This window comes from Xiphophorus hellerii, chromosome 15, assembly GCF_003331165.1.
Source record: "Xiphophorus hellerii strain 12219 chromosome 15, Xiphophorus_hellerii-4.1, whole genome shotgun sequence".
Classification (NCBI taxonomy): domain Eukaryota; kingdom Metazoa; phylum Chordata; class Actinopteri; order Cyprinodontiformes; family Poeciliidae; genus Xiphophorus; species Xiphophorus hellerii.
Window position 1 is genome coordinate 4,780,941 of NC_045686.1, and position 26,801 is coordinate 4,807,741.

At 41.0% G+C, this 26,801-nt stretch overlaps 4 protein-coding genes and 1 non-coding gene across 5 annotated transcripts; 4 read left to right on the forward strand and 1 right to left on the reverse strand.

Moving 5' to 3' along the window:
* Nucleotides 1-492: 492 nt before the first annotated feature.
* Nucleotides 493-5,441, reverse strand: tmem242 (transmembrane protein 242). Its single transcript, XM_032584518.1, has 5 exons — nt 5,341-5,441; nt 4,127-4,252; nt 3,365-3,465; nt 1,464-1,601; nt 493-1,252 (listed from the first exon to the last, which is right to left on the reverse strand). Exons 2-5 carry the CDS (start codon nt 4,209-4,211, stop codon nt 1,118-1,120), a joined length of 459 nt encoding a protein of 152 aa, XP_032440409.1. The 5' UTR covers nt 4,212-4,252; nt 5,341-5,441; the 3' UTR covers nt 493-1,117.
* LOC116733709 (probable palmitoyltransferase ZDHHC14) lies at nt 5,353-13,782 on the forward strand. Its single transcript, XM_032584516.1, has 9 exons — nt 5,353-5,639; nt 6,114-6,274; nt 7,106-7,249; nt 7,384-7,521; nt 9,362-9,410; nt 10,271-10,373; nt 10,446-10,555; nt 11,692-11,800; nt 12,325-13,782. The coding sequence occupies exons 1-9, from the start codon at nt 5,353-5,355 to the stop codon at nt 12,748-12,750; spliced, it is 1,527 nt and encodes a 508-aa protein (XP_032440407.1). The 3' UTR covers nt 12,751-13,782.
* Nucleotides 13,783-13,982: 200 nt separating this feature from the next.
* Nucleotides 13,983-19,049, forward strand: rrm2 (ribonucleotide reductase M2 polypeptide). The gene is made up of 11 exons (XM_032584517.1): nt 13,983-14,104; nt 15,318-15,415; nt 15,517-15,585; nt 15,943-16,089; nt 17,107-17,223; nt 17,306-17,439; nt 17,513-17,607; nt 17,685-17,818; nt 17,891-17,995; nt 18,293-18,406; nt 18,648-19,049. Exons 2-11 carry the CDS (start codon nt 15,326-15,328, stop codon nt 18,798-18,800), a joined length of 1,158 nt encoding a protein of 385 aa, XP_032440408.1. The 5' UTR covers nt 13,983-14,104; nt 15,318-15,325; the 3' UTR covers nt 18,801-19,049.
* On the forward strand, nt 18,445-18,577 carry LOC116734759 (small nucleolar RNA SNORD94). Its single transcript, XR_004342264.1, has one exon. It is a non-coding gene; the product is annotated as a small nucleolar RNA SNORD94 (small nucleolar RNA).
* A 547-nt stretch (nt 19,050-19,596) lies between the features above and the next one.
* Nucleotides 19,597-25,525, forward strand: LOC116734568 (galectin-8-like). Its single transcript, XM_032586045.1, has 9 exons — nt 19,597-19,704; nt 20,515-20,603; nt 21,597-21,804; nt 22,577-22,699; nt 22,777-22,821; nt 22,897-22,920; nt 23,571-23,659; nt 23,729-23,894; nt 23,959-25,525. The coding sequence occupies exons 1-9, from the start codon at nt 19,666-19,668 to the stop codon at nt 24,106-24,108; spliced, it is 933 nt and encodes a 310-aa protein (XP_032441936.1). The 5' UTR covers nt 19,597-19,665; the 3' UTR covers nt 24,109-25,525.
* Nucleotides 25,526-26,801: the final 1,276 nt, after the last annotated feature.

Here is a 26,801-nt window from a genome sequence, read left to right on the forward strand (position 1 = left end):
AAGTTTGATGCATTTTGTAAACATTTTTTAAAAAACAGGAAGTCATAATTATTAGAGTAAAAGTCATTTTTACTCTATAAAAACCTGTAATTTTACCACCGTAGGTCTGCATGACTTCAATAAACGGGTTGATGTTTTGAGAACATATTTAGCTTTTTTAATTTTAGCGTTGGCGCAGAAACAAAAACATTCAGTTCATCTCAACATTCAGGCTTAATTTTGTCTTACTAAAAATCTGACATTTACCACAAAGGACCACAAAGTGCTGGACTGTTGGTGGAAAAATATTATCATCTGGCCATGAGGTTAAAACGAATCAATAAAGGTAATTTCTTAACTAGTGTAATCAAAGGCCTATCAAACTGAAATTTGGAGACAATTTAAGCTAAAGTTTAACATCAGACTGTAAGTCAGTGCAAAACCAGAACAGTTCACGTCTCACAGATCAGAAGATTCAGATGTGAAGATGCATAAAAACTAAAAACTCTAGGAAATGTTTCACTGATTTATTTAGTTTACAATTAAAACAAAAAAATCATGCCTACTTATAAGTACTTGTAAAAATTATATATTTGACATATTTTCACATTGATCAGCCGCGCCAGCATTTCATGATTGTTTTTGTGATTCTTTTTCAATCAAAATGACTGATTTTGTTATCGTTTATGCATGACAGTAAAAGTGACTTTTTGTTACTTGCCATATTAATTGGAGGCAATAACTTGACATCAAATAAGGCAAAACTTGCTTAAAATTAGTTTTTTGATTTTGTATGATCACAAAAATCTGGAGGGACTGATTAATGTGATTTGTCTTTAAACTGGGAACTGCTTTGATTGGATCGATAAAATATTTCAGCACACAAATGTTTTTTGAAGGTTCTACTTTGTCTCCCATTGGTGACTAGACGGCCACATAAGTAGCTCTGGTGGGCCATATTTGGCCCCCGGGCCTTAAGTTTGACACATACCAGAAAAAATCCTCCATAAAACTTAAACTTTCACAACATTTAAATATTTTTTATTTACAATATGTGACTGTTCTTGTTCTGGTATGACTTTATCTTCATAATTTCACATTTCCAAGCTGTAAAATCTCCACAGGGCCAGATTGGTTTTCAGTCTCTGGCTGATCCCTGTGATTTGGACCCGAAGATGGCGTCCCAGTCCAACGGTTCTGATCCGGCTGCAGCCTCTGGGTTCCTCGGGATGGCCGGGAAGAACAACTCCATCTTCTGTCTGAACTCTGCCAACTGAAAGAGACATGGAAAGAATCAGAAACCTGCAAACTTCCCTACTTTAAAGTAAATATTTATTCATCTATTTAACCAAAGTAAACATTTTATTTTTATTTTTACACATTAATTTGAACTCATTTTCAGTTATTTTTGTAAATTTCAATCACTGGTTTGAATTCTCTCCAGATATATTCCAAACTTTCCTAATTATTAGAAACAAACGTACGCTGTGGACACCGAGAGCTTTCCACACGGCGACGCTGAGGAGACCCACTCCACACCAGGCGTACAGGGAGCCCCAGCCCAGCGCTCTGAGGGCCAGGGAGGCCCCGGACTCGGGGGCCGCGGCCGTCGCTGCCACACCCTGCAGAGGAAACAGGTTTTTCAGCAGCTGGTTGGGTCCATGTTACCTTAAAATGGAGATTTTCCTTCTATTTGCCAAAGTTGTCTGGTGGCAACCAATAGGATTCCAGAGACTGTAACCATGGCGATGTTAGAACGCACTAGAATTTCTGTTCTAGCACAGGAAACTTTATGACCAAATATGGGCAGAACTCTGCAAACGTCCAATCAGATCTCTGCCCAGAAGGCACATGACTCCTGCTGTGGAAATCGTTCACAGCAGACTGGAATGACTTTATCTTCATAATTTCACGTTATGAAAATAACGTGAAATTATCTTTCACATTATGATTTCTGTTAGTTTCTATAATTTCTGCGTAACTCTGTTACTGTGAGTCACAGAGTTGCTCACAGTTTGGCCCCTGAATCCTTGATCATTTTAGACTTTGGCCCTTCAGTCTTTGATAATTTTAGACTTTGGCCCCTGAATCTTTGATCATTTTAGACTTTGGCCCTTCAATCTTTGGTCTTTTTGAACTTTGGCCCCTGAATCTTTGATAATTTTAGACTTTGGCCCTTGAATCTTTGATCATTTTAGACTTTGGCCCTTGAATCTTTGATCATTTTAGACTTTGGCCCTTGAATCTTTGATCATTTTAGACTTTGGCCCCTGAATGTTCGACCATTTTAGACTTTGGCCCTTGAATCTTTGGTCTTTTTGAACTTTGGCCCTTTTATCTTGAGATTTTTACAATTTGGCACCTGATGAAGGTTTAATTCAAGAGAGAAATATGATTTCCTGACTTGTTTCGGTTCGGTTCTGTTTTCCAGTAAAACTGAAACAAGCGCAAAGCCGCCGGGGCCTCCAGCTCAAATCAAATCTCCCGTCAACGACAAAGCCCGCTGTGTGACGGAAATAGAACGGAGGAACAGCGGCCGGATTGTTCGCCTCCGACGGACCAGAACCGCCGCCTCCTTCTCAGAACCGCCGCCGGATCGAGCATCAGGAGGGAAAACGGACGTCATCGTTTCACAAACACAGCTTTAACTTTTCAAACCGGATTAGAAGGAAGAGTGATGCTGCTGGAGTTCACACCAAACCTGAAGCTCTTCTGCTTAAATTCACACCAAATCCTGCTAATATTGTAATATTAGCAGAATAAATTCAGTCATTTATAAAATTGTTTCTAAGTTCTGCTACCAGTAACAATTTGATGCTGCTGATGTGTTTAAAGGTGAACTATGTCTTTATTTGTAAAACTGATACAAAATAAAAACTTCAGGGTTAACACAACTCATTTTGTTTGTTTTTGTGTAGGACACCACATAAAATTGCTACTTCATTCTACGAATTATCTTTTTTTTTTTTATATGAGGACTAAATTATCGTTATTTGTCATGCGACTTTATTCTCATATCATTTTTTCCCCATATTACGACTTTCTCTTATTATTACAACTCCATTCTCGTAAAATTACAACTTCTCTAGAATTATAATAACTTTATTATGGTAGTATGACTTCTCTTAGTTTTACAACTTTATTCTTGCAACTTTTTTCTTGAACTAACGTTTCTCATCTTATTACTTTATTCTCATGTGACTTTTTTCTCTAATTATTTTGACTTACTGTTGTATGTCCTTTTTCCAATAATATTGTGACTTTAGTCTTGTAATTAATTTGTTCCCAGTCTGGCTCTAACTCCGTCTTATTAGTCCAGTTTGCATGAAAATATTAACTCCATTTTTCTTTCTGGAAAACATTTTTCCCGCTGGACTGAGTTTACCTTACTGAACCAGTCTGGGCTCTTCTTCTTGGCCAGCGCCAGCGTGGAGCCGAACCCAGCGATCATCCCCGCCGAGGCCACTGTGGTCAGAAACACCGCACCTGCAAACAGGAAGCCAGGTGAGCTGTGATGTCACAGCAAACAGGAAGTCAGCTGAGCTGTGATGTCACAGGATACAGCTGCTACCTCAGCAATCACCGACATAGGGAGGAAACGGGGGATCCTCTACATGTTTGGACATCGGTACCAGGTTCTACTGATGACCCAGTTTGGACCAAACCTCAACTTTGATAAACAGAGGAGATAATAGTGCAAAACAAGCCCACAGCATCACACCTCCACCACCATGCTTGAGGGACTTATGAAGCTAGTTAGCGTCCTTCCTGTTTTGTTGTGAATACTCCGAAGGTTTGTTGAGTCATATATCTGTCATACTCATATTATTCTAAGTGCTTTGACATCAATAGCTGCAATAGCAGAATCAGTAAAATAGAAAACACTGAAACTGAAAAGTGTGTTCTCCAATGTCACGGTGTCTTTCCGATCTGGCTTTACACGAACACAGTGGAATCAGATTTTTGTCTAAGCGGGTAAATTATCATCGGAATAATTGGGGGCATTTCAAAAAGTCCTCCTTAAACAGGTCTGTGACCCCTGACCTCTGCAGCCGCAGGCAGGTGAGCCGAACCTTAAATCGGTAGATTTTTGACTGAAGTTCGGCTCCGTTCGGTTTTAACCTCCAGTTAATCTGCAGCTGCTCACCTTTTAACACATGATGTCCGTCCTTTTCATCAGTATCACGGTTTGCTCTGACAACAGAGTCTCCGCCAACATCCGCGGCCGTCATGCTGTTTAGGTCCGTCTCCGTAAAACGCCCGGGTACAAACACTAAAAATAGGAACCAGATATTATTTTCCAGGGAATTACTGAAGAAACCCCAAAAAATATGACAACCTCACTGAAGATACATTATAGGTTTTTATTTTCACTGCGTTTTAACGACTAAACATTTTAACTAGAAGTTAAAGAGCCAGAATCCTGAACCAAAGATCGTTTATTACTTCTTGAGGCGGATTAAACGACACCGAAACAAGGGACTCACTAGAGTATAAAAATGTTTAAGATATAATATTTTACTTATAGAAAGCAACTGTGAAAGCAATATAAATGTAAAGACATAACATAGAACATATTTTTAAATAAGAATACCAACTTGAAATAAAAGTGGGCTTAGAAGATGCCATGTCTTAAAAAAACGAGCTTTAAATGATAATTAATAATAATAATAATAATAATAGGGCTGCTATCATGAAATTAAAATTGCTCATAAATAAATAATTACAAAAAATGTTTGTTTGCTATAGTGGTTGTAAATATTTTGTCATAACTTACTGAGGAAGTTCTACTTTTCAAAATTACAATTTTTAGTGAAGTTTAATTTTTGTTTGTTAGGATTTATTTATTTTTTATTTATTTGCTTTTCAAGAAATTTTGTTTTTATTTCATATTTTCTTAATAACCTGACAGACAAAACTGAAAGATAAAAACGCTAAAGATGGTTAACTAAGCCCTCCGTTTTGACTGGAAGGTTTTTTTTTTCGTGTGTAGTGACACATCCTGGTGGCGATAGAGGATCTCCGCAGGCTCCAGCGGCTCTGCGGAGGATCGGGATGCTCTTCACCTCCTCCTCTTCCTCTTCCTCCTCATCCTTTTCCTCCTTTCCACGGACGCGGACCATCTGAACGCCCGGTAACCTGGATCACACCCACTTCCATCCAGAACCGGAACCAGTTCACTGGGTCCGGAGAAGGCGGACATGGTACCGAACCGGAGGTTCTAGTGCGTGCGTTTGTTTACAGAACAAATTCATTGTAATAGTGATAAAACCCGGTCGCTTTTGTTTGGGTTCGTGATGGAAATACGGGCTCATCCGCGCGCGCACCTTTGATTATCCTTTCATCTCCGCGCGCGCTCACCTGTCAGGACTCATGTCTCAGATCCAGCACGCGGTTCCGGACGGACCGATCCGGTACACTCAGATCTGCACCCGCAGCACCAGCTGCTCCTCCCCGCCGACATCGTCCTCCGCCGCCGGCACCGAGCCGCCGTCCTGCCCCGGACACCGCGGCCGGACTCCCCGCAGGAAGTGGCAGGTGTTCCCGGGGCGGAACCGGTTCTACTGCGACGGGCGGGTGATGATGGCGCGGCAGACCGGGGTGTTCTACCTGACCCTGGTGCTCATCCTCCTCACCAGCGGCCTCTTCTTCGCCTTCGAGTGAGTCACGTTTGGGTTTAAAGCTCATATCTCAGAATATTTAAATGCGAAAACTTTACGTTAAACTTTAAATGTTTGCCAAAGTGGAGATTATAATCCTAAATGTTTTCAATCTGAAGATTTGGGATTCAGCCTCTTCCATGAAGCTAAATGATCATTTCTGACACCTTTTACACACTTTGGGCCCCTGAGTTACTGTTCAGTAACATTCTGGGCCCCTAACTTGTTGGAAACTTTCACTTTGGGCCTCTAACCTGCTGATTAACACCTTTGGGCCCCTAACTTGTTGGCAGTTAACATTCTGGGCCTCTAACTTTTGAAATTTAACATTTTGGGCCCCTAACTTGTTGCTATTTAACCCGTTGGGCCCCAACCTCATTAAAAATGATAACTTGTCTCATTGTTTTGTTTCCTCCTGCTGTATCGAGCTCTCTGATTGGTTGAGACGCTCAGCCCGTCTCTCTGTGTCCTCAGCTGTCCCTACCTGGCGTCCAACCTGAGTCCGGCCATCCCGGCCGTCGGCGCCGTCCTCTTCGTCTTCGTCATGGGGATGCTGTTCAGGGCGAGCTTCAGCGACCCCGGCGTCCTGCCCAGGGCGACGCCCGACGAGGCGGCCGACCTGGAGAGGCAGATCGGTAACCATGGAGACGCAGATTAGTGGGCGTTGTTGCAGAAGTCTGGAGTTTGTCGTTCAGTAGTTTCCCTCCTCCTCCGCGCCGTCGGAGCTCTGAGTCACATGTCGCCTCCTGGTTTCCATGGAAACTGAAAGTCGCCGTCTATTTCTGGGAGACAGTCATTCCCTGATTTACTTCCTGATGGAGACGATCAAACATGGAGGACGATGACGGCAACGCCGTCAGAGGAAGAAGAAGACATTTTGTTTCTGAAACTCCAGAAAGTTCTTCTGATTCCAAAGAAACAAATTCATCCATCAAAGATACATCCAACCATCTCAACATCCAACCATCCATCCAACCATCTCAACATCCAACCATCCATCCAACCATCTCAACATCCAACCAATCCACTCATCTATGTATCCATTTGTCCATTTATTCATGCATCTAAACATCCATCCGTCCAAATATTCATCCACCAAACATCCAACCACTCATCCATCCATCAAAGTTCCTCCAGGATGTTTTTATGTTTATTTTATTTTGTCTAGTCGCTCTATTTCAGGAGTCATTTGTATTTCAGTTTTCCTCTTTGACCTCTCAGGCCTTTGACCTCTCAGGTCTTTGACCTCTCAGACCTTTGACCTCTCAGGTCTTGACCTCTCAGGCCTTTGACCTCTCAGGTCTTGGCCTCTGAGGTCTTGACCTCTCAGGTCTTTGACCTCTCAGGCCTTTGACCTCTCAGGTCTTGGCCTCTGAGGTCTTGACCTCTCAGGTCTTGACCTCTGAGGTCAGAGTGTGTTGTATCAGCAGCTGTAGCTTCGTCTCTGAGCCGCTCTTTGTTTTCAGACTCGACCAGCTGCTCCAAGCCGCCGCCTCGCACCAGAGAGGTTCTCATCAACGGTCAGACCGTCAAGCTCAAGTACTGCTTCACCTGCAAGATCTTCCGGCCGCCGCGCGCGTCCCACTGCAGCCTCTGTGACAACTGTGTCGGTCAGTTTACCTCGTATGTTTCTGCTTTCTGTCACTTTCAGCCATGGATTTACATTTTTCTCCAATCTGTCATTGAGTCTCGGGTTTTTCCAGGTTCTTTATGTGCTAATTTTTGCTGTTTTTTGTTGCTGCAGAGCGTTTCGACCATCACTGCCCCTGGGTGGGGAACTGTGTCGGACGGAGGAACTACCGCTTCTTCTACCTCTTCATCCTCTCCCTCTCCTTCCTCACCATCTTCATCTTCTCCTTCGTCATCACACATGTCGTCCTCAGTGAGTAACCGAGCTTCTGCCGCCTCCTCACATTGTTTTCTGTTGTGACTCAGCAGCTGATCTCTTTAAAAATCTGCTGAAAGGTTTCTAATACTCAGGAGACAAAACTTTGAGAACATTTTAGAAAAATCCAACCTTTAATTCACAGATTGCAACGGAAGAGTGTTTAGAAAATTATCCCACTAAAAAGATCTCTGCTGTAATTTAACAGTTTTATGTTGCATGAAATGAGATCAGAGTGCGACAGAAAGATGGAGCTTTGCATAAAAATACAGAAAGACAGAGACAAAGTCGCACTTCAAATGTTTTTGTTTAATTGACCTAATTAAGACCCTGATTTTTCTTACAATCCCTGACTTTTCCAAAACTGGAAATTGGCTTAGGATAACTTCCAAAATCATCTTTTTCAAGTCAGAAAATTTTATTTTGCTCCAGAAAACAATTAAAAAAAAAAGGATCAGGCATCGAAGCATGATCCTTATACCCTGAGAAACTCCATGCTGTTACTACAAACCAATGGTGAGCACCGCTAACTAAGAAGCTAGCTGCATTAACACTTATAAACATTATTTCTGCTAACGCTAAAGCGCTACAACAACATAGTATTTAGCTGAAGCTAAACTTAAGGTGCTAAGTTAAAAAATGACACAACATGTTTTCAAAGTTGCAAAAGCACTAAGCTTAAATTTTGCTCTGCTATTAGCAGAAGTGTTTCCACCACTTATGAAATCTGATATGAACAGACAGAACCATCATTTTTGGATAATTCATCCCAGTTTTGATGAGTTTTTTCCTTTTTACCATGAGGAACTTCATGCAGTTGCTAAAAACTACTGATTGTACCGCTAACAAAAAATCTAGTTGTGCTAACGCTGAAACTTTAATCCTAAGTATTAGTTGTGCTAATGCTAAAGCCTTAAAACAACATAGTATTTAATGGAAGCTATTGCTAAAGCGCTAACCACAACAATGTTGACTTGATACCCACCATGTAAATGTAAACAATGCAAAACAATTTCAAAGTTAGCTTTCAAAGCTAGCTCTGCTATTAGCGGATTGAATGCCCACCACTGCTAACAACTGATATTAACAGACAGAACCATCCTTTCTGGATAATTCAGGATGTTTTCTGCTGTTTTTGTGTTGGAAAGGTTTTAAACCTGTCATGTTAACACATTTAACTCCACTGAACCGGGCGGTTGAAAGCAGTTTCTGTGTTGACGGAGGTTTAACCCTGATCACTGGGTTCTGGGGATTTTTTCCTGTCATCAACCAGACTCTCTTCTCAGGTCGTTAAAGTTATTTATGTGGCCCGAAGCTTCAAACTCCAGAGCTGTGAGGCTTTTTAACAACCAGCAGACAGTCTCAGATAAACTCGTGTTTTCTTCTGAGTGCTCCTTGTTTTTTGTTTTTAGCAGCGCTGCTATAAAAAGATGCAGCACAGAGTGGTGACTTTGATCTGCATGAAATTAACTGCAGCCTCTGACGCCTTCACTTCTCCTCGGTGTCTTTGTGTTTAAAACACACAAACAATCCCTCAAAGATTAAAACTTTGAAATGTTTCTGTGGTTTTCTGGTGATTTTTGGCCGTTTGCTGATGCCTGTTTTCCTGTCTTCACACCTCGCTAACTCCATTAGCTCAATGAGATTTAGCTTGTTTTAGCAATAAAACCTTTTTCTGTCTAACTGTGGGGGGATTTTTTTAAGATTTAGCTTAAAAACGGAAACAAATTACATCTTCTTGGTGAATCAGTTCTTCACTGTAAAACAGAAACATCGGGATGAATGGGTGAACTTTATTAAAGAAGTTATGAATCTCTTCTTCTTTGTTGTTTTCCAGGATCAAACCGGACCGGATTCCTGACCACACTCAAAGACAGTCCAGCTAGATATCCTTCAGAGCCCAAAGGTTCTGCTTGTGGAGCTCGTAAAAGTTCTGAAACAAAACAAATCGCCTGTTTTGACGGAAACGTCACATTTATACATATAAAACACAAAATAACTTGGTTATAAATCCAGTCTTGACAAAAAATGGCTCTGCTATTAGCAGAAGTGTTTCCACTTCTGTGTTTATGGAAGCTGACATAAACAGACAGAACCAACATTTTTGGATAATTCATCCCAGTTTTGCTGCACATCCAGTGTGGCTGGATGTGCAGCCGTTAGCGTAGCTGTAAACGTGGTGATAAACTTAGCCACTACCGTAGCCATAAGCATGACTGTGTGAGTACAACTGTTAGCCTGGCTGTAAAGTTACCATTAGCATAGCCTTAAAAGTTACAGTAAGTGTAGCTGTTAGGGTAGCCATAAGCATCACTGTGTATGTCCTGCTGTAAGCGTAGCCGTTAGAGTGGGTGTAAAACTGGCTGTAAGCACAGCGGGTAGCATAGCTGTTAGCTGGGATTCATCGTCTATTTGGCTGTAAGCAGAACCAATCTGATCAGGAAAAGCTGTAAACATTCAGGCCTTCCAACATGGAGTTCAGATCTGACACAGAAAATCCACCACAGGCATTAATTAGCTCCCATACAGCCCCTCCCCTCCGCGTTTCTGATAAATCAATCCCTGACGCTGCCACCATCTACAGCTCGATACGTCCAGTAATGCACTGCCAAGGTCAAAGTGTCGCCTCCCTGACAGGGACATTAGCTTCCCTGATGGGGGAAATGAATCAAGTCCAGATGAAAACATTTCAGTTTGTTTCCGAGTCGTGAGCCTCCATGTTTGACTCCTTCACTCCGCTTTGCACCATCCTGGAGGTGGTGGTGTGCTTCTTCTCCGTCTGGTCCATCGTGGGCCTGTCGGGCTTCCATACCTACCTGATCAGCTCCAACCAGACCACCAACGAGGACGTGAGTATCCCAGCGCTCCCAGTTAGACCAGCATGACCTATCTAATGGTTTAACCCTGGTGTTCCCGTTCAGATCAAAGGAACCTGGTCCAAAAAGGAGGGAAAGGACAATTACAACCCGTACAGCTACGGAAATGTCCTGACCAACTGCTGCGCGGCGCTGTGTGGGCCGCTGCCTCCCAGGTCAGCAGTAAACCAGCACTAATGCTGGTACAGGTAACCATGGTAACCAGATATAACTCAGGTAACCAGAGGTAATTAGAGGCCATTAGCAAGACCAAGGCTAAAGTCTGTCATAGAAACTAATTTAGCTGGACGATAAATTATCCCAGACGTTATTGAGATAAACGATAATATTGCGCTTTGACACCATTTTCAACTGATATAATGCAAGAAGACATTCTCAAAAATCAATAATTTAAATGTGTTAATGAACATTTAACACTGGAACTGGGAGACATTTTAAATATTCAGAACAAATGAACAAAACAACAAATTCAATGGACTGAATAAAGGGGCTAGTTGAGACCAAACACCAGAGTTTTGGAAGAAAAACGATAAATCATGCAAATGGAAATTATTGAGTTTGTTTTAATTTTTGTGTGATTAATTGACTTATTACTTATTGCAACAGGGCATATATGAAATAGGACTAAAATCTGGGTCAGAAAACAAAAACAAACTAAAAACCTGAATCTTGACTAAAATCTGTTTCAGAATCTGGACTAAAAAGAATTTCAGTCAAGACTAAAAACAAAAAATCATGACGTAAATCAGGAGAACTTCTGATTTAAATAAATATACCATGAAATAAATAAATGTACCAACGACTCATTATAGAATGTACAGTAATATGTAGCTTATTCACTTATGTACAAGAAATTAAAAGAAATACATATAATTATTCAACTCTATATTTTATTTTAATTCATCTAAATTAACAAGATTAATTAATCACATAGATTTTATTGCATTAAAATTGATTATTTTTTATTTAAAATTTTCAGCCCAGTCCCACCACTAATATTAATATAACACGAGGAAAAAACAGACACAAAAACCTCTGAACTGAATAATAGCTGTGGATTTCAGTCCAGTCCTTCAGAAAAGGAGGGAATCACCATAGCAACCAGTGAGTAGCCACATTTTGTGTGTTGGACTTTCAAAATAAAGCTATCACTCCAGCTCATTCATAGATTATGATAATAAACATAGAAACCTTTAATATTGCTAGTTGCTGCTGCCGTTCAACTCATCTGAGATCATCAGTTTGGGTTTGGAGCCTTGACCTCTGACCTCTCCTCTTGTTTGTGTGTCAGTCTGATCGACAGGAGGGGTCCGATCCAGGCCGACACGCCGCAGACCGCCCCCCAGTCCAACGGGACCGGCAGCGGCAGCTACGCCCCCACGCAGCTCCACAGTCACATGGTAGGTGGATATCACCCAGGGCGGCTGCAACATGGGGCGGAGCTTCCTGTCAACTCTACTACCTTCATGCAGCAAAGATTTCCGTTTGTGCCGCTGTCATTTTATATTTATTAGTACGTAGTTCCCACAAGTCTGATCCACCACCGCGCCACTGAACCGCCATCTTGGTAGGAAAGCTTAGTGGAAAGCCTAGCTGGCTTCCAGACCAACTAAAACAAAGCATAGTGACACTCTTGATCAATGTGCAAGAGAAAGATACATCAGCAAAATGGCTGCTGTCAGGATTGATCCGTGTGAGACGGAGAACATGGCTGGTTTATTGTTGTCATAGCAACTCCATAGCAACGGTCATGACAGTTGGTTACAGATACCTACCAAGATGGCTGTCGGCTACAAAGTTCCCAGGAGTGTGACATCACATGAGAGCTAGGTATATCTTCAAAATGATGGCGGCACAAACGATTTGGTCAGATTTGAATAAGTTTGGGTTCCAGCTTCACTCCGGTCCCCTCCTGTCTTCCCAGTGTGACCAGGACCAGTGCATCCAGAGCACCAAGTTCGTCTTGCAGGCCGCCGCCACGCCGCTGCTCCACAGCGACCCCGTCGTCCTGCCGCCTCTCCCCGCCAAGCCCGCCTCGCTGGGCGGGCCCTGTGCCTACCTGGGCCCCGCCCAGCCGACGCTGCCGTCCTGCGCCGGAGACGTCCTGACCCTGAGGGACGTCGCCGTCGACTCCCACTGCCACCACCACCTGCACTTGCACCACCTGCACCACCACCAGCACTTCGTCAGCCCCGAGGAGACACCCTGCGGGACGCCGCAGGGGGCCCTGCCCTGCCCCGCCCACATGCACCTGCAGCACCCGTCGCCGCAGGTCCGCTACGACCCCGTGACCCAGGACTCGCTGCACGAAGACTCTGTCAGAGGATTGGTGAAACTCAGCTCCGTCTGAACCGCCGGACAGAAAAACTTCAGGAATGTAACAAAAAAAAACCTTTAAAATGACTAAAAACTGATTTATTTTTTTATTTTTATGGCTTCTGAGTTTCTAATTCCACCTTTTCAGAGTTTAATTTGGAGCTGCGAAAGTTCATATTTTCACTTTTTGGTGTATTTTAAATGAAAAAACAAAACACAAAGTTTTTCATCAGTGGAGAAATGGAAGTCAGATGATGGTGGGAGAGATATTTGAAGCTAAAAACAATACAATCCTGGAAGTGCTGGGATGGCCTAGTCAAAGTCCAACTGAGAATCTGCTAAACGTGAAAACTTTCAGAGTGAGTTTGAGATGTTTTGTGAAGAGGAAATGTTCAGAGCTGAACAAAAAAAACCTGCAGCAGGAAGAGATTCAAAATTTTTCTGAATAAAAAAAGCATGCCACACTTTTCAGATTTACTTCCACTTGCCAGTGAGGGACTACTTTGTGTTCCTAATAAAATACACTGAAGTTTATGGTTTTTAATATGGCAGAGTGTGGAAAAGCTTGGTACGTGTTAGTACTTCCGCAGGGTTCTGGGTTCGTCAGTGCTTTTATTTTGAAATTCAGAACTTTTGGTTGTTTGGTTTCAGGTGTTTAACGCATTCAGGTGAAGCAGTTTGAGCTGCACCAGGACCAAAGCCGGTCTTCTCTTCTTTCTACCTTAATCTTCCTCCTCAAAAAGGAATTTATTGGACTTTAAATCCAGAATAAGCTACTTGATGATGATGATGATGATGATGACTCCTTCTTCTTCTTCTTCTTTGATTGTTTCTGCAGAGCTATTGAGCTGATGCGGCCCAGCTACACTGCCACACACATTGTCAAGTTTTATACCGATGTTGTCTTCACTGCATTGAATTAAACCATTTTGTGCTTTTATTCTGAAGGTCATATATTGTTCCCTGCTGAAACCCTTCACATTAAAAGATCCACAGATACACTTTTACAGATAAAAACTGAAGTTATCAAACTCTTCAGAGAGAAATAAACCAAACATTTCCTAAATATGTTGTCAGTTTATATTTGATCATTTCTGATTATTACTATATATATATATATATATGCATATAAAGTGTATTTCACGCCATATATACATGGAGTAAAATATGTCAGGCATCCAGGCCGCCAGGTGGCAGACGTAAACTTCCGTAGTACTCCTAAACATCCAATGAGCGGCCGCCGCGGGCGGTAACCTGGATACAGTTACTGGGCAGATTGCCCCGACGTCAGCTGCGAGGGAAGAGGGATTTAAAAGACTTCTGGAAATTTTAGAGGGAAAACCGAGGAGAATGGTTCAGTTTAAAACGGAATCCGAGTTTTATAAAAGGTAAAAATATCCGTAATCCAACAGAAATACAAATTATAAAGCTATCTATCAGTAAAACCAAACTTTATCAAACCGATTATTAAGGAAGAGACTAATTCCTGGAATGTATTCTTTCATTGTAGGCATGTTTGCTGGGATTTCAAAATAAATAAACCGATAACTGCACTAAAATGCATGCAGTACGTATTTTTTAAGAATTCTGCTGATTTTTCTGTATGAAGCATATTTTCGCGCGAACAGGTTTGTTGACAACGCCTTTTTATGACATAAACAAAGGAAAAAGCGCGGCAGATGCACGCAGCTGCCGCAAAAAACACCATAAAATTCCTCCCACTTTTATTATATTGTCTTTATATAGATTCACGTTTACATAATTTAATCTGTTGCAAGTTAAGATGTTGAATTCATCGCAAGTAAGCGGGTTTAATATGCAGTTACACTGCTTACACACGTATTCTGTGGAAAATAAGTCAAATGTGTTATTTGACTGATTAGTGATTACTCAAACTAATAACATGACTAGTGTTACACCAATCATGGTAATACTAATCATTACCATGATTAGTATTGATTATAATGATTAGATCATTATACCATTAATCATGGTAATAATTAATGATTAGTGTCTAATCACTAATCATGGTGCCATGATTAGTGATTAAACAGACTAATCATGGCACCATATTAGTGTATTTAAGCTGTTATTTATAGTATTATTAAATGAATAAAACAATAATTTAGCATTTAAGGATTTCCTTTTGCTGTTATCGACATCCACGACTTAACGTCGTAGTTTAAATACACGCCTGTTTGTTTTTGATCTAAGACAGACATATTTTACTACTAACCTTTTTTATATTTCATAAACGGCCGTTTTAATTGTTTTGTAACGTCAGTTCTTCAGCAGTTTTGTAACTTTTGCCGGTTTGAATTTCCCGCAGTATTTGCACGTAGTACGTAAGGACGTTCCATCAGCTGATTGGCTGAGTTGTTAAAGGGGTGGCATGCGCTGTGCTCCTATTGGCTGGGGGAGTTCTAGCGGGAAGGTTCCAATAGAAAAGCAAGCAGACAACAGAAGCCGCTTCATTCTCCGCTGTCTGTCTTTATGTTCGTTGCTTCTTCTTAGTGCTAGCTTTCTGACCTTTCTTAGTCTCTTTAGACGTTAATTTTCTTATTCTTCCTTTTTATTCTTTATATTTGTGTGAAACCGAAGCATTAACGATGCTGTCTGCGCGCTCCCCTCTCTCGGTGAAGAACCAACAGACTCTCAGCAGTCAGATAGACAGCATGTCTTTGGACAAAGAGAACACGGTGAGAGCGGGAAAAAACAACATGTCCGCCCGGATTTATTAGAACATTTATCTTTTAAAATATTTTTCTTGATCCTCTTTAACATATTTGTTCCTTTCCAGCCTCCCAGCCTGAACAGCACCCGCGTTCTGGCGTCCAAAACCGCCCGAAAGATCTTCAGTGAAGCCGCGGTGAGTCTGTGGAAATGTTCCGGAGAAAGATCCGAATATGAACCGGAATATAGTGCTGGTTGAACGGGCTGACAGCCGCTGGTCGTGGCGCCGAAACTGGAGGAAGTTTAGGCGCCACGATCTAAATTTCCTCCAGTTTAGGTCAGATCAGCTCCTCACATTATTTATTTAGCTGCAAATTGATTTGTGTCTTACAAAATGTGGCATTTTTATTTATGTTACACATTTTTGTTGTCTTAAAGTAGCTATGTTTGGTCTTAAATTGAGTTATAATATTAAACTAATGCATATAAAGCGCATTAAAAATGATGATTGTGTGCTGCAGGAGACTGTAGCTAATGATCTCTTGTTTTCCAGCCTAAAGTGGTGAAGAAGAGCAGCTTTGAGGAAGAGGAGCCTCTGCTGAAGGAAAACCCTCGCCGCTTCGTCATCTTCCCCATCCAGTACCACGACATCTGGCAGATGTACAAGAAGGCAGAGGCCTCCTTCTGGACGGCAGAGGAGGTAAAAACCCTACATACTATATATTCTACAGTGTGCGGCTCCTCTCCTCCAAACATGAACCAACAACAATCAGAACTTAAAGTTCAGGTCAGGTTTCTGATTTTATTTTTATATTTATATGTAATACTAGCAAAATAAAGCCAGTTTTATCAGAATGTCTTAATATTAACAAATAATTTTGGTAAGAAAAAAGCGTGAGATCTGATATTAGCTGCTCAGTCAATGGGATTCTTTTTTCTATAAACTCGCTGCTCAGTCATTTTAAAGTCCTGCTAGTGAAAATCATTTAATGAATGATTCCATTATTTATTTATTTATTTATTATTAAAACCAATACCAGGGTATGAGCTCACAACTTATTTCTTTGTTCTTTTTGTGTCTGAGATATAAAACTACTTCACTCTCCTAAGACTATGATTTCATTGTCCTAACTTAAAAAATATAAAAATGTATTCCAATGTATTGACCTGAATTCAAAGTTGAAAATAATTGAAGCTTTGTAAACACATTTGTTAAACAAGATGGCCGCCATAGTTGTGCTGACATCATTCAAAATATTAAATCTTCAAAAAATATTATTTTTTATCCAACTCAACCTTTTTATTGAACTATTGAGACTTATAGCCACTGCTGTTCACTAATTTCTCGAAATAAATGGAAGCCGTAAACATTTGTCAAACAAGATGGCCACCGTAGCTGTGCTGACATCACTCCAAAAATTAAATCTTCAAAACTCAGACATTCAATCTTGAGTCTTTTAGATGCTGCGATTCACTAATTTTATCTATCCAGAATTGTAATGAATAGAAGCTATGTAAACATTTTTGTCAAACAAGATGTCTGCCGTAGCTGCGCTGACATCATTCTGATTAAATCTTCAAAATCGAGTTGGACGATACTCGATATCGACTGTTTAGGTTTTGAACCTTTTTCTTGAACTGTTGAGACTTTAAGCCGCTGCCCTTCACTAATTGCTTCTTCTGTCTAACCTGCGTTGCCATGGCGATGTGCGTGCAGGTGGACCTGTCCAAAGACCTGCAGCACTGGGAGTCCCTGAAGGACGAGGAGCGCTACTTCATCTCCCACGTGTTGGCCTTCTTCGCCGCCAGCGACGGCATCGTCAACGAGAACCTGGTGAGGAACCCGCTGCCGGGTCCAGCCGCTCTCTTCCGGCCGGACCCATCCCGCTCACGCTGTTCCCGGTTTCGGCCACCAGGTGGAGCGCTTCACGCAGGAGGTGCAGGTGACGGAGGCCAGGTGTTTCTACGGCTTCCAGATCGCCATGGAGAACATCCACTCTGAGATGTACAGCCTGCTGATCGACACCTACATCAAGGATCCCAGCGAGAGGTGAGTGGCTCTAACTGGTGGTGCTGGGAGCTCTGGCCGGCCTCCCTCTGACGCTGCGTTCACTGACCCTCAGGGAATACCTGTTCAACGCCATCCAGACGCTGCCGTGCGTGAAGAAGAAGGCCGACTGGGCGCTCAACTGGATCGGCAACCGGAACGCCTCCTACGGTAACGTCGCCCTCTGTGACCTCACGCCGCCGTTGCCGTGGCACCAATATTGATCAGCTGTGTTGTTGATCGCCCAGGAGAGAGAGTGGTGGCCTTCGCCGCTGTGGAGGGAATCTTCTTCTCTGGTTCGTTCGCCTCCATCTTCTGGCTGAAGAAGAGAGGCCTGATGCCCGGCCTGACCTTCAGCAACGAGCTCATCAGCCGAGACGAGGTGATTTATAGCCCATCGATAACCGATAACTGATCGATGGCTCGGTAGTAACCGTCTCTGTGCTGCGTTCAGGGTCTGCACTGCGACTTCGCCTGCCTGATGTTCAAACATCTGGTGAACAAACCGCCGGCAGAAACTGTCACCAATATCATCAGGAACGCCGTGGAAATCGAGCAGGTGGGAGGACTGGGACTGTACTGGTTAAACTGGGAGGACTGGGACTGTACTGGTTAGACTGGGAGGACTGGGACTGTACTGGTTAAACTGGGAAGACTGGGACTGTACTGGTTAGACTGGGAGCTGCTGGTTCCTCTCTCATGCTTTTCTTTCCTACCCTTGTTTCCCACTTTAAGAATCTCATGAACTAGTTTTCTAAAATAAAAATGGTTGAGCTCTATGAATTCTGGGAAGTTGAGTTTTAAATGTTTTGTTAAAGCTTCTGCTGGGTCTGATGTTGGTTCTGGTTCTGTCCAGGAGTTTCTGACTGACGCTCTGCCCGTGAAGCTGATCGGGATGAACTGCGACATGATGAAGCGCTACATCGAGTTCGTGGCCGACCGGCTGCTACTGGAGCTCGGCTTCTCTAAGGTACGGACAGAACCGGGTCGGCTGCGGCCCGGTTCCGGTGTGTGGTGATGATTCGCGCAGGGGTACGGACCTCAGCCAGTGATGGGGGCTGAGCGCTGCTGCTGGAACCCATCAGAGCGTGTGGTTCTGATGGACCGGCAGCAGAGCGACACAGACGCCTGTCTGAACACGCCTGCAGTTTCCTCTGGGATCCTAGATTCTCAGCAGAGTGAGACCTCCTGTCCTGTTTCTGTTTCTGCAGGTGTACCGGTCGGAGAACCCGTTCGACTTCATGGAGAACATTTCTCTGGAGGGGAAGACCAACTTCTTTGAGAAGCGGGTCGGGGAGTACCAGAGGATGGGAGTCATGTCGGGTCCGACCGACAACACCTTCAGGCTGGACGCCGACTTCTGAACCGGGCCGGACCACCTGAACGCTCCAACTGGACCTGCAGTGCCTGGCCTTTATGAACTGATGGTATCGGCCAATCAGAGCGCTGCAGCTCACCTGGAGTCAACAATGAAACACATTTTCACCTTCAGTGACTCTTCCTGGACTCTTAACTTAATTCAAACGCTGGTTTTCTGGGGTTTTATATTTAATTTGTATATAATGTTACCTTTTTTTGTCTTTTTTTTAAAAAATAAATGTTGTGCATATAAATGTGTCAGTTCGTCATTAAATGTATTTTTAGTTCAGGATTTTGAACACATTTTGGTTTCTGTTGGTTTTTCTTCCACATTGGGGTCAAAGTTAAACATGAAGGCTCTAATTTTAGGTTATTGGTTCAGAACATTTCAACCACTAAACCCAGATTTCAGGCCTGATCGCTACTTTTTAGGTGCAATAATTGAAACTTAGTCATTCAAATAAAGGTATTAATTATAATCTGAGCTAAAGGGAGCATGTAGACGTTAAGAAGAAGGGATGATGGGATTGAATCTTGAGGCATCCAACATGTGACTTCTAAGCTTTTTGGTTGACTTGGTAAAATTGTCATTTTCTCTACATTTGCATTGATTCTAGATGTGTTGGTAGCTCCTGGGTTTAATACTAGAGAACAATGATTTTAAAATAAATTCAAAATAATTATATTTTAATTTTAAGTTATGTTAAATGTATGCCTTTTATCTAAAAACGTTTAGTTTATATAGGTAATGTAGTTTACGACTTGGGCTTGAAGGCACCGCCGCTCCTTTACCACGTGACCTGTTACGTCATACACGGAAGTAAACAAAGAGCCGAACGTTTCTAATTAATCGTTAGAATCTGCGTCAGAATGTCGATTTCTAACCCAAGACAAGTGTTTTCAAACCCGGTAAGATATTTTATTAACATATTTCTGCCTTTTAGACCCGATCTAAGCTTCACTTTTCAACTTTAATCCGTTTTTATTTGTTTTATTTCTTAAGAGTGTGCTAGCATGTTAGCTTAGCTGCCCATCTGTCACATCGGAACCAACTTTTTGAAATGTTTAGTTTGATTTTTAACGGTTCTATTTTAATCTAAGTAGGCAGATAAAGTGAAATAAATTAGTTAATTTTGGTATTGTAAAAGTAGAAGGATGATGACGTCAGTTAAAATAAGAAACTTCTATAAGGAGGAAAATATATAAATTACGAATTAAAGTCTTGGAGTTTTCATAATTTCCAAAATCTTAAAGTGATGCAGAATAAGAATATGGAAATACTTAAGTATTTAAAATATTTATTCCCCATTTTATTGTCTAAATAATGTGACTTTCTTCGGTTTTGATGTAAAATATTTTTCACCCATTCAAAGTTATATTAAGTTTATGTAAAGAAGCTGACAAATGTGGCAGATCTTCCCTCATTCAGGAATGTTAATGCATCTTTGGTATGCTGAGCTGAAAGTCTTGTTTGTTCTGTGAGGTCATAAAACAACGCAGACATCTTTCCCTTCCCAATATGGCCGACCTGCTGTCATGTTTAATCTGGTGGCTGTGGCTTCCGGCTGTTTCTGTGTGCAGCTCATTGTGTTTTCAGCTCAAAATATTGAAGAAATAAGTCAAAACTAAACAACCTTTATGTCTGGAAGTTGCTGATATTTCATCAGAAAGATGAAACTTTTTTCTGGTTCTGACGTGGCCGGATATTTCTGTCCACAGTTGATCCCTTTCGCTGGCACCATTCTGGGTGGTTTACTGCCCGAGGAGATGGTTCTGATCCAGGGTTCGGTACCATCTGGTGCTGACAGGTGACAAAGATGTTTTTGTTTATTTCTATTTACTCAGATTCAGGTTGATCTCTAATCTAATATGCTACTTAACAGAAGCTAATGATAAAGCACTAACATATATTATGTATAGATTTATGTTTGTATCCTCTATTCTTATGTTTTATATTGTTCTTGTATGTTATTTGTTTTAAAGTTATGAGAAAAAGAACAATCTTCACCCCCTTCAAAATAAGAGCAGGAATATAAACGTCTCATTCTGAACAGTCTAACCAAAACCTCAACATAGATGTCAAAATTTATTCAATTGAAAGTTTACGAAACAGCTAAGTTAATTATTGTTATTAGTTAATCATAATAATTAATTTAGGGGAAGCCAAGTGTGGCTAAGTCCAGAAAATACTTATACTTATCTAGCATCCCAGAAGTCCAGAGGATACTTACTTACTTGCACTTATTTAGCAACCCAGAACAGGGACTAGAACCTGGAATCCAGAAAAACTACTTTAGCAACTACTTTTTAGACTCTATTCTCCCAACCCAGAAAAGGAATTAGACCAGAGGATACTTACTTATACTCATCTACCAACCCTGAACAGGAGTGTCTAGTTTATTTCAACATTATTAGCTTTTTCTTCTTTTTTCTTTTGGTTTGTTATTTTGTTTGTATTTCCTTTTAAAACCTGTAAAGCACTTTGTGTTGCCTTGTTGCTGAAAATGTGCTATATATAAATAAAATTACCTTTACCTTTTCAAAGTGAGCAGAAACACTAAATGCTATTAGCATATTAGCAGACGTATAGCCACCTCTGCATCTGAACAATCACTTTCTGAAATACAAACACCAACGAGGAAACTTTACATTTAATATCAGTCCAGTCTGAGTTATTGGACCGATCCCGATATGTTAAAAATGACCGTCATCGGCCGATACTGATATTAAAATTGAAATATTGTGCATTTCTGAATGAAAATGGGTTTTTTTGAGTTTGTTTTCTCTGCGACTTCTCTCAGGTTCCAGGTGGATTTTACGTGTGGCAGCAGCGTGAAGCCGCGGGCCGACGTGGCGTTTCACTTCAACCCCAGACTGAAGAAGAAACGCATCGTCTGCAACACGCTGGAGAAGGAGCGCTGGGGCAGCGAGGAGATCCTGTATCAGATGCCTTTAAGAGTCGGAGCTGCATTTGAACTCATCTTCTTGGTCCTGAAGGACAAGTACAAGGTGGGAGACGCTGCTGTCCTCACAGCTGTTTTATTATCTAGGAGAAGTTAGCTAATATGTTACATCAAGTAGAGTGGAAATGTCAATATATGAACAAAAATATTTTCTCACACCTCATTTGGCTGTTAAATCCTTCAGCAGTCGGGTTCAACCATGTTGGTGCAGCAGCTACCAGGTTAGCTCTGCTGGATGAAGCCTCAGCAGTTTCTAGAGTTGTTGCTTTTTAGAAAAGAGTTTCTAGATTTGCTGCTTTTTAGAAAAGAGTTTCTAGAGTTGTTGCTATTTAGAAAAAAGTTTCTAGATTTGCTGCTAGTTGTTTTTATACAAAAAGTTTCTAGATTTGTCTGAAATGGACTTTTGAAAAATAAAAACTTGCTAAATTTGGTGCTAGTGGCTATTTAAAAAAAGAGTCACTAGATTTATTACTAATTGATTTTTTTTGAGAAGTCATTTGATTTGTTGCTAATCACATTTTAGATTAAAAAGTCACTAAGTTAGCATCAGTGCTTTCCCTTGGATCTTAGATTAAACAGTTCAGTGTCTGTCTTTTTTTCTGCAAAATAAAACTTCAGAATGAATTAATTGTATATTTTTATCAACACTAGACATTCAAGCATTGCAGTTAGTTCTGGGGTACCACAAGGCTGGGTGCTCGGTCCAGTTCTCTTTATCCAGAAATAAAGTTATTAAAATAAATGGGATGATTCTTTTTGTTTGTTTAGTCAGAAGATAAAAACCAGAGGTGATGTTTTTTTGTTTGTTTGTCGTTAAGGTTGCGGTAAACGGAGCGCATGTGTTGGAGTACAAACACCGCGTGGATCTGAACCGGGTCGACACCATCCTCATCTCAGGGGCAGTGGCGGTTCAGGCTGTGGCCGTTCTTCCTCCTGCTTCTGTAAGTTGATTTAAACGACGAGACGTCCAACCAACCATCCAACCAACCATCCGACAAACCAACCATGTCTGTTTCAGAGTCCCGCCTCTCCTGCTTCCAGTCTGACCAGCTCACACTCTGAGGTAAACAAACAGTTTGAAAAAGTTTTTCCACTTCCTGTTGTTTCAGATTTTAATTTTTTTTTCTCCCTTTTCCAGGCGATTCTCTCATTCAGAGATCTGGTGAGTTTTTCTGCTTCACTTCCAGTTTAAAAAACAGGAAATTTATACGTTTGTGAATTCCTGTTCATAAATCTGCATCTGGTTTCTACCTGGACCTTCTTCGTCCCTTCAGTCGTCTTCGACTCGCCTGAATGAAAACAGAAAATAAACCTGCATCTCCAGAAATCAGAAAATTATTGAAAAATTAATTTATTTCACAAAGTGATTCGTTCTCTGTGTTTATTTTTGCTAATTTAGTTAAAATGAAAAATACAAACATGCAAACCCAAAATTCATTTTCAGGCTTCATCAGAGGTGTGAATTGTTGAAATTTTTATTTTTCATAAAAAGTCACTAAATGTAGTGAACACTTAAAAAAAAAAATCCATTCATTTAATTTTTTTTAAAATTTCATTTCCATTTGGGATAAATAAAGTATTTTTGAATTTGTTGTTCAACAGGTAAATTAAACATTTCAGTGTCTATAAATTTCTCCTGCAAAACATTTTCATAATTTTAAATTGTTAAATTAATTATAGATTTTATTAAATAATTTAAATACTAATAACTTGAGATGATTAAGTTCTTAATTTTATATTTTAATAGTTTTAATTAAATTATAATTAACATTAATTTAGTTATATTAATGAGATTATTTTTGTTGATCTCAGAAAGTTCCCTTCAGAGGGCGGCTGGAGAAGGGGTTAAAGGTCGGACACAGCATCATCATCAAAGGACAAACGAGTTCGAATGCAAAAAGGTAAAACACACCTGATGATGTCACTGACTCCGCCCCCCCGCTGTAGCTTGATTCATGTGTGATTTCCAGTTTTGCCGTTAACCTGCGCGACGCCAGCGGCCGTGACATCGTCCTCCACCTGAACCCCCGCCTGGCCAAACGAGTCTTCGCCAGGAACTCGTTCCTGTCCGAGTGCTGGGGCGCCGAGGAGTCGGACCTGGAGGCCTTCCCCTTCGCGGCGGGGGAGTACTTTGAGGTGAGCGTCCCCTGTTGACCGTCCGGGTCCGGTCCGGTTCTGAGCGCCTCTGTTCTCCCTGCAGATGATCATCCGGAGCAACGAGCGGCACTTCAGGGTCGCCATCAACGGATGCCATCAGTTCGACTACAAGCACCGAGTCCAGGACCTGAGCGCCGTCGGCCAGCTGGAGGTGGTGGGAGACGTGACGCTCATGGACGTCCGGATGATCTGACCCAGAAACACGAAACCCAGAAACACGAAACCACTCACCGTAAAACCGGGGTGTCCAAACTGGCTCAGGTGTTTATGACGGACAGAAGAAAAGGAACAAAATACAACCAAAAAACTCAGAAACATTCTGGAAACTAAATTGGGAAATTTATAGAAAACCATGGAAATTTCCAGAGTTTCAAAAGTTTAACATTTTTCAGTAAAAAAAACTTCAAAAGTTTTGCAATTAACCTCATTTTATTTTTTGAAAAAATGGGGACATTTGAGTTTTGTGAGTTAAATAATTTTTGACTTTTCAAAATTTTCCACGTTTTTCTATGACAATTTCTGATATTAATCTCAAAATTCAAACTTAGTTTTTTTTGGTGGAGATGGCCATGTTCCTGGCCGTTTCTATTCTTAATTAGGATGAAATTATCACAGTATTCTGTAGCCAATATTTACTTTCTTAAAATAAAAGATATTGGCTGTTTGGATAAATAACTTACATCCCTTTCCAGGATCAAATCCAGCTGTTTTTGTGAAATTCAAGCATTTTATGCTTAGATTATTGAGGGGGTGAAATAAGTTTTTCTGGCTTCCAGATATTCTTGTTTGGATGACAGAAGTTTGGACACCCCGACCTTGAAGCATGTCTGACGCCTCCGATATTCTATCATTAACATTAATTAATAACTGCAGTGATTTCTGGATCAATGTGACGGATTCAAGGCTAAGAGTGAAATAATCCTAATGCTTTATTACTTATAACATTGAATGTTGTATTATTACTGGCCTCTTAAAGAGGAGGAAGATAATTGCTTTTTTGCACTCTGGGATGTAAAGAGAAGAAAAGATGGTTGATTTATGTGGATTGATTTTGTTTTTAATATTCTGACTGATGGAAAAATAATCTGATAAAATTAATCCGACATGCTGTGCTAATAAGAATTTTCTATAACCTTAATGACTTTTTTTGCATCATAACTCTATGGCTTCCTTGCAGCATGACGTCATTAGCTAATGAAATTTAATGAGCTAATTTAATCTCATTAGCTAATTTAATTAGCTCAATGTACATTAGTCCATGAAACTACTAGTGATACTAATGTATCACTAATCCTGATACATTAGTGACGTTGCCATTTGCTATGGCAACGAGTCAGAGTGTACCGTGGCAGTCAGAGAGATTAAAAAAATGTTTTGCATTTTTTCATCATTCCTCCCTTTGCTGCGGTGCACAGCACTAAATACCTACATCTCATTAACGTTATTGTTGTATGGCGGCAGCCATGACAGCGTTGTGCGCACGCGTGACCTTTCCAGATGTAAACAAGACGCCATGGACGGTATTAGAGACCATAGCTAGGCTACCAATACAAAAGCTTAACGCAACAGTCCAAACTGCCGACACTTATGAGAACTTAATGTAAAAAAAACAACTGAAAGTTTTTTCTTTTATTCTAAACCAGAACACCTGTATAAATCAGTGCAAACATTAAAAAAGTCAAATTAAATTTTTATTAAATACCTAAACAACCCAATGTACAAACTATGCATGAATTAGCAGCTCCTTAGTATCCCAGCATTCACTGGGTCAGAGGTCAGAAGTCGGCGTCCAGCCTGAAGGTGTTGTCGGTCGGACCCGACATGACGCCCATCCTCTGGTACTCCCCGACCCGCTTCTCAAAGAAGTTGGTCTTCCCCTCCAGAGAAATGTTCTCCATGAAGTCGAACGGGTTCTCCGACCGGTACACCTGCAGAGACAGAAACAGGACAGGAGGTCTCACTCTGCTGAGAATCCAGGATCCCAGAGGAAACTGCAGGCGTGTTCAGACAGGCGTCTGTGTCGCTCTGCTGCCGGTCCATCAGAACCACACGCTCTGATGGGTTCCAGCAGCAGCGCTCAGCCTCAATCACAGGCTGACGTCAGAACCAACACCAGACCCAGCAGAACCAGAAAGGAACCAGCAACAGCTCTACTAAACATTTTAAACTCAATTTCCAGAATTCACAGGACGCAACTCTAATTTTGGAAATTACAACCCAACCCTTATAGCAGAAATTCCTAAATTAGGACACAAGAAAAGAAAGCAAAGGATTCAAAAAAGGAAGGAAGGAGGAACAGATTCATGGAGTGAGGGATGCAGAAAGAACAAGAGAAGGAATAAAGGACACAATGAAGGAAGAACATAAGGAAAGGAGGAGATAAGGATGGATCACAAAATACAGGATAGGATAGATATAAGGAAGAAAAGGAAAGAACAGGACAGAAAGAACAAAGGAAAGGAAGGACATAAAGAAGAGTGTTACCTCCCACTTTTCCAGATCTTTGGACAGATTCAGCTGGACACATGATGTAAAAAGGTCAGAGGTCAGGTGATGACATATACAGGAGTCTCCTTCAACAACGGTTCTACAATCACATTTCTATTCAATGTTCCTCACTACTCCAGAAAAAATCCATATTTTTAATGTAAAGATTTGTCTTATGAATAAAATATCAATGTTTTCTCTTTTAAAACATTTAATCCTGAACTTCTGGGAAAATTTATCATCCAGAAAAATCTGTTATGACTGTCACGAGAAATTTTGCTGGATGATAAATCGTCCCAAAAGTTACTGCAATAAACGATAATATTGTTTTAATACCATTTTAAACCAATATAATGGCAATAGCAAAATAATGCCAGAACTCATTCTCAAACTTTAATT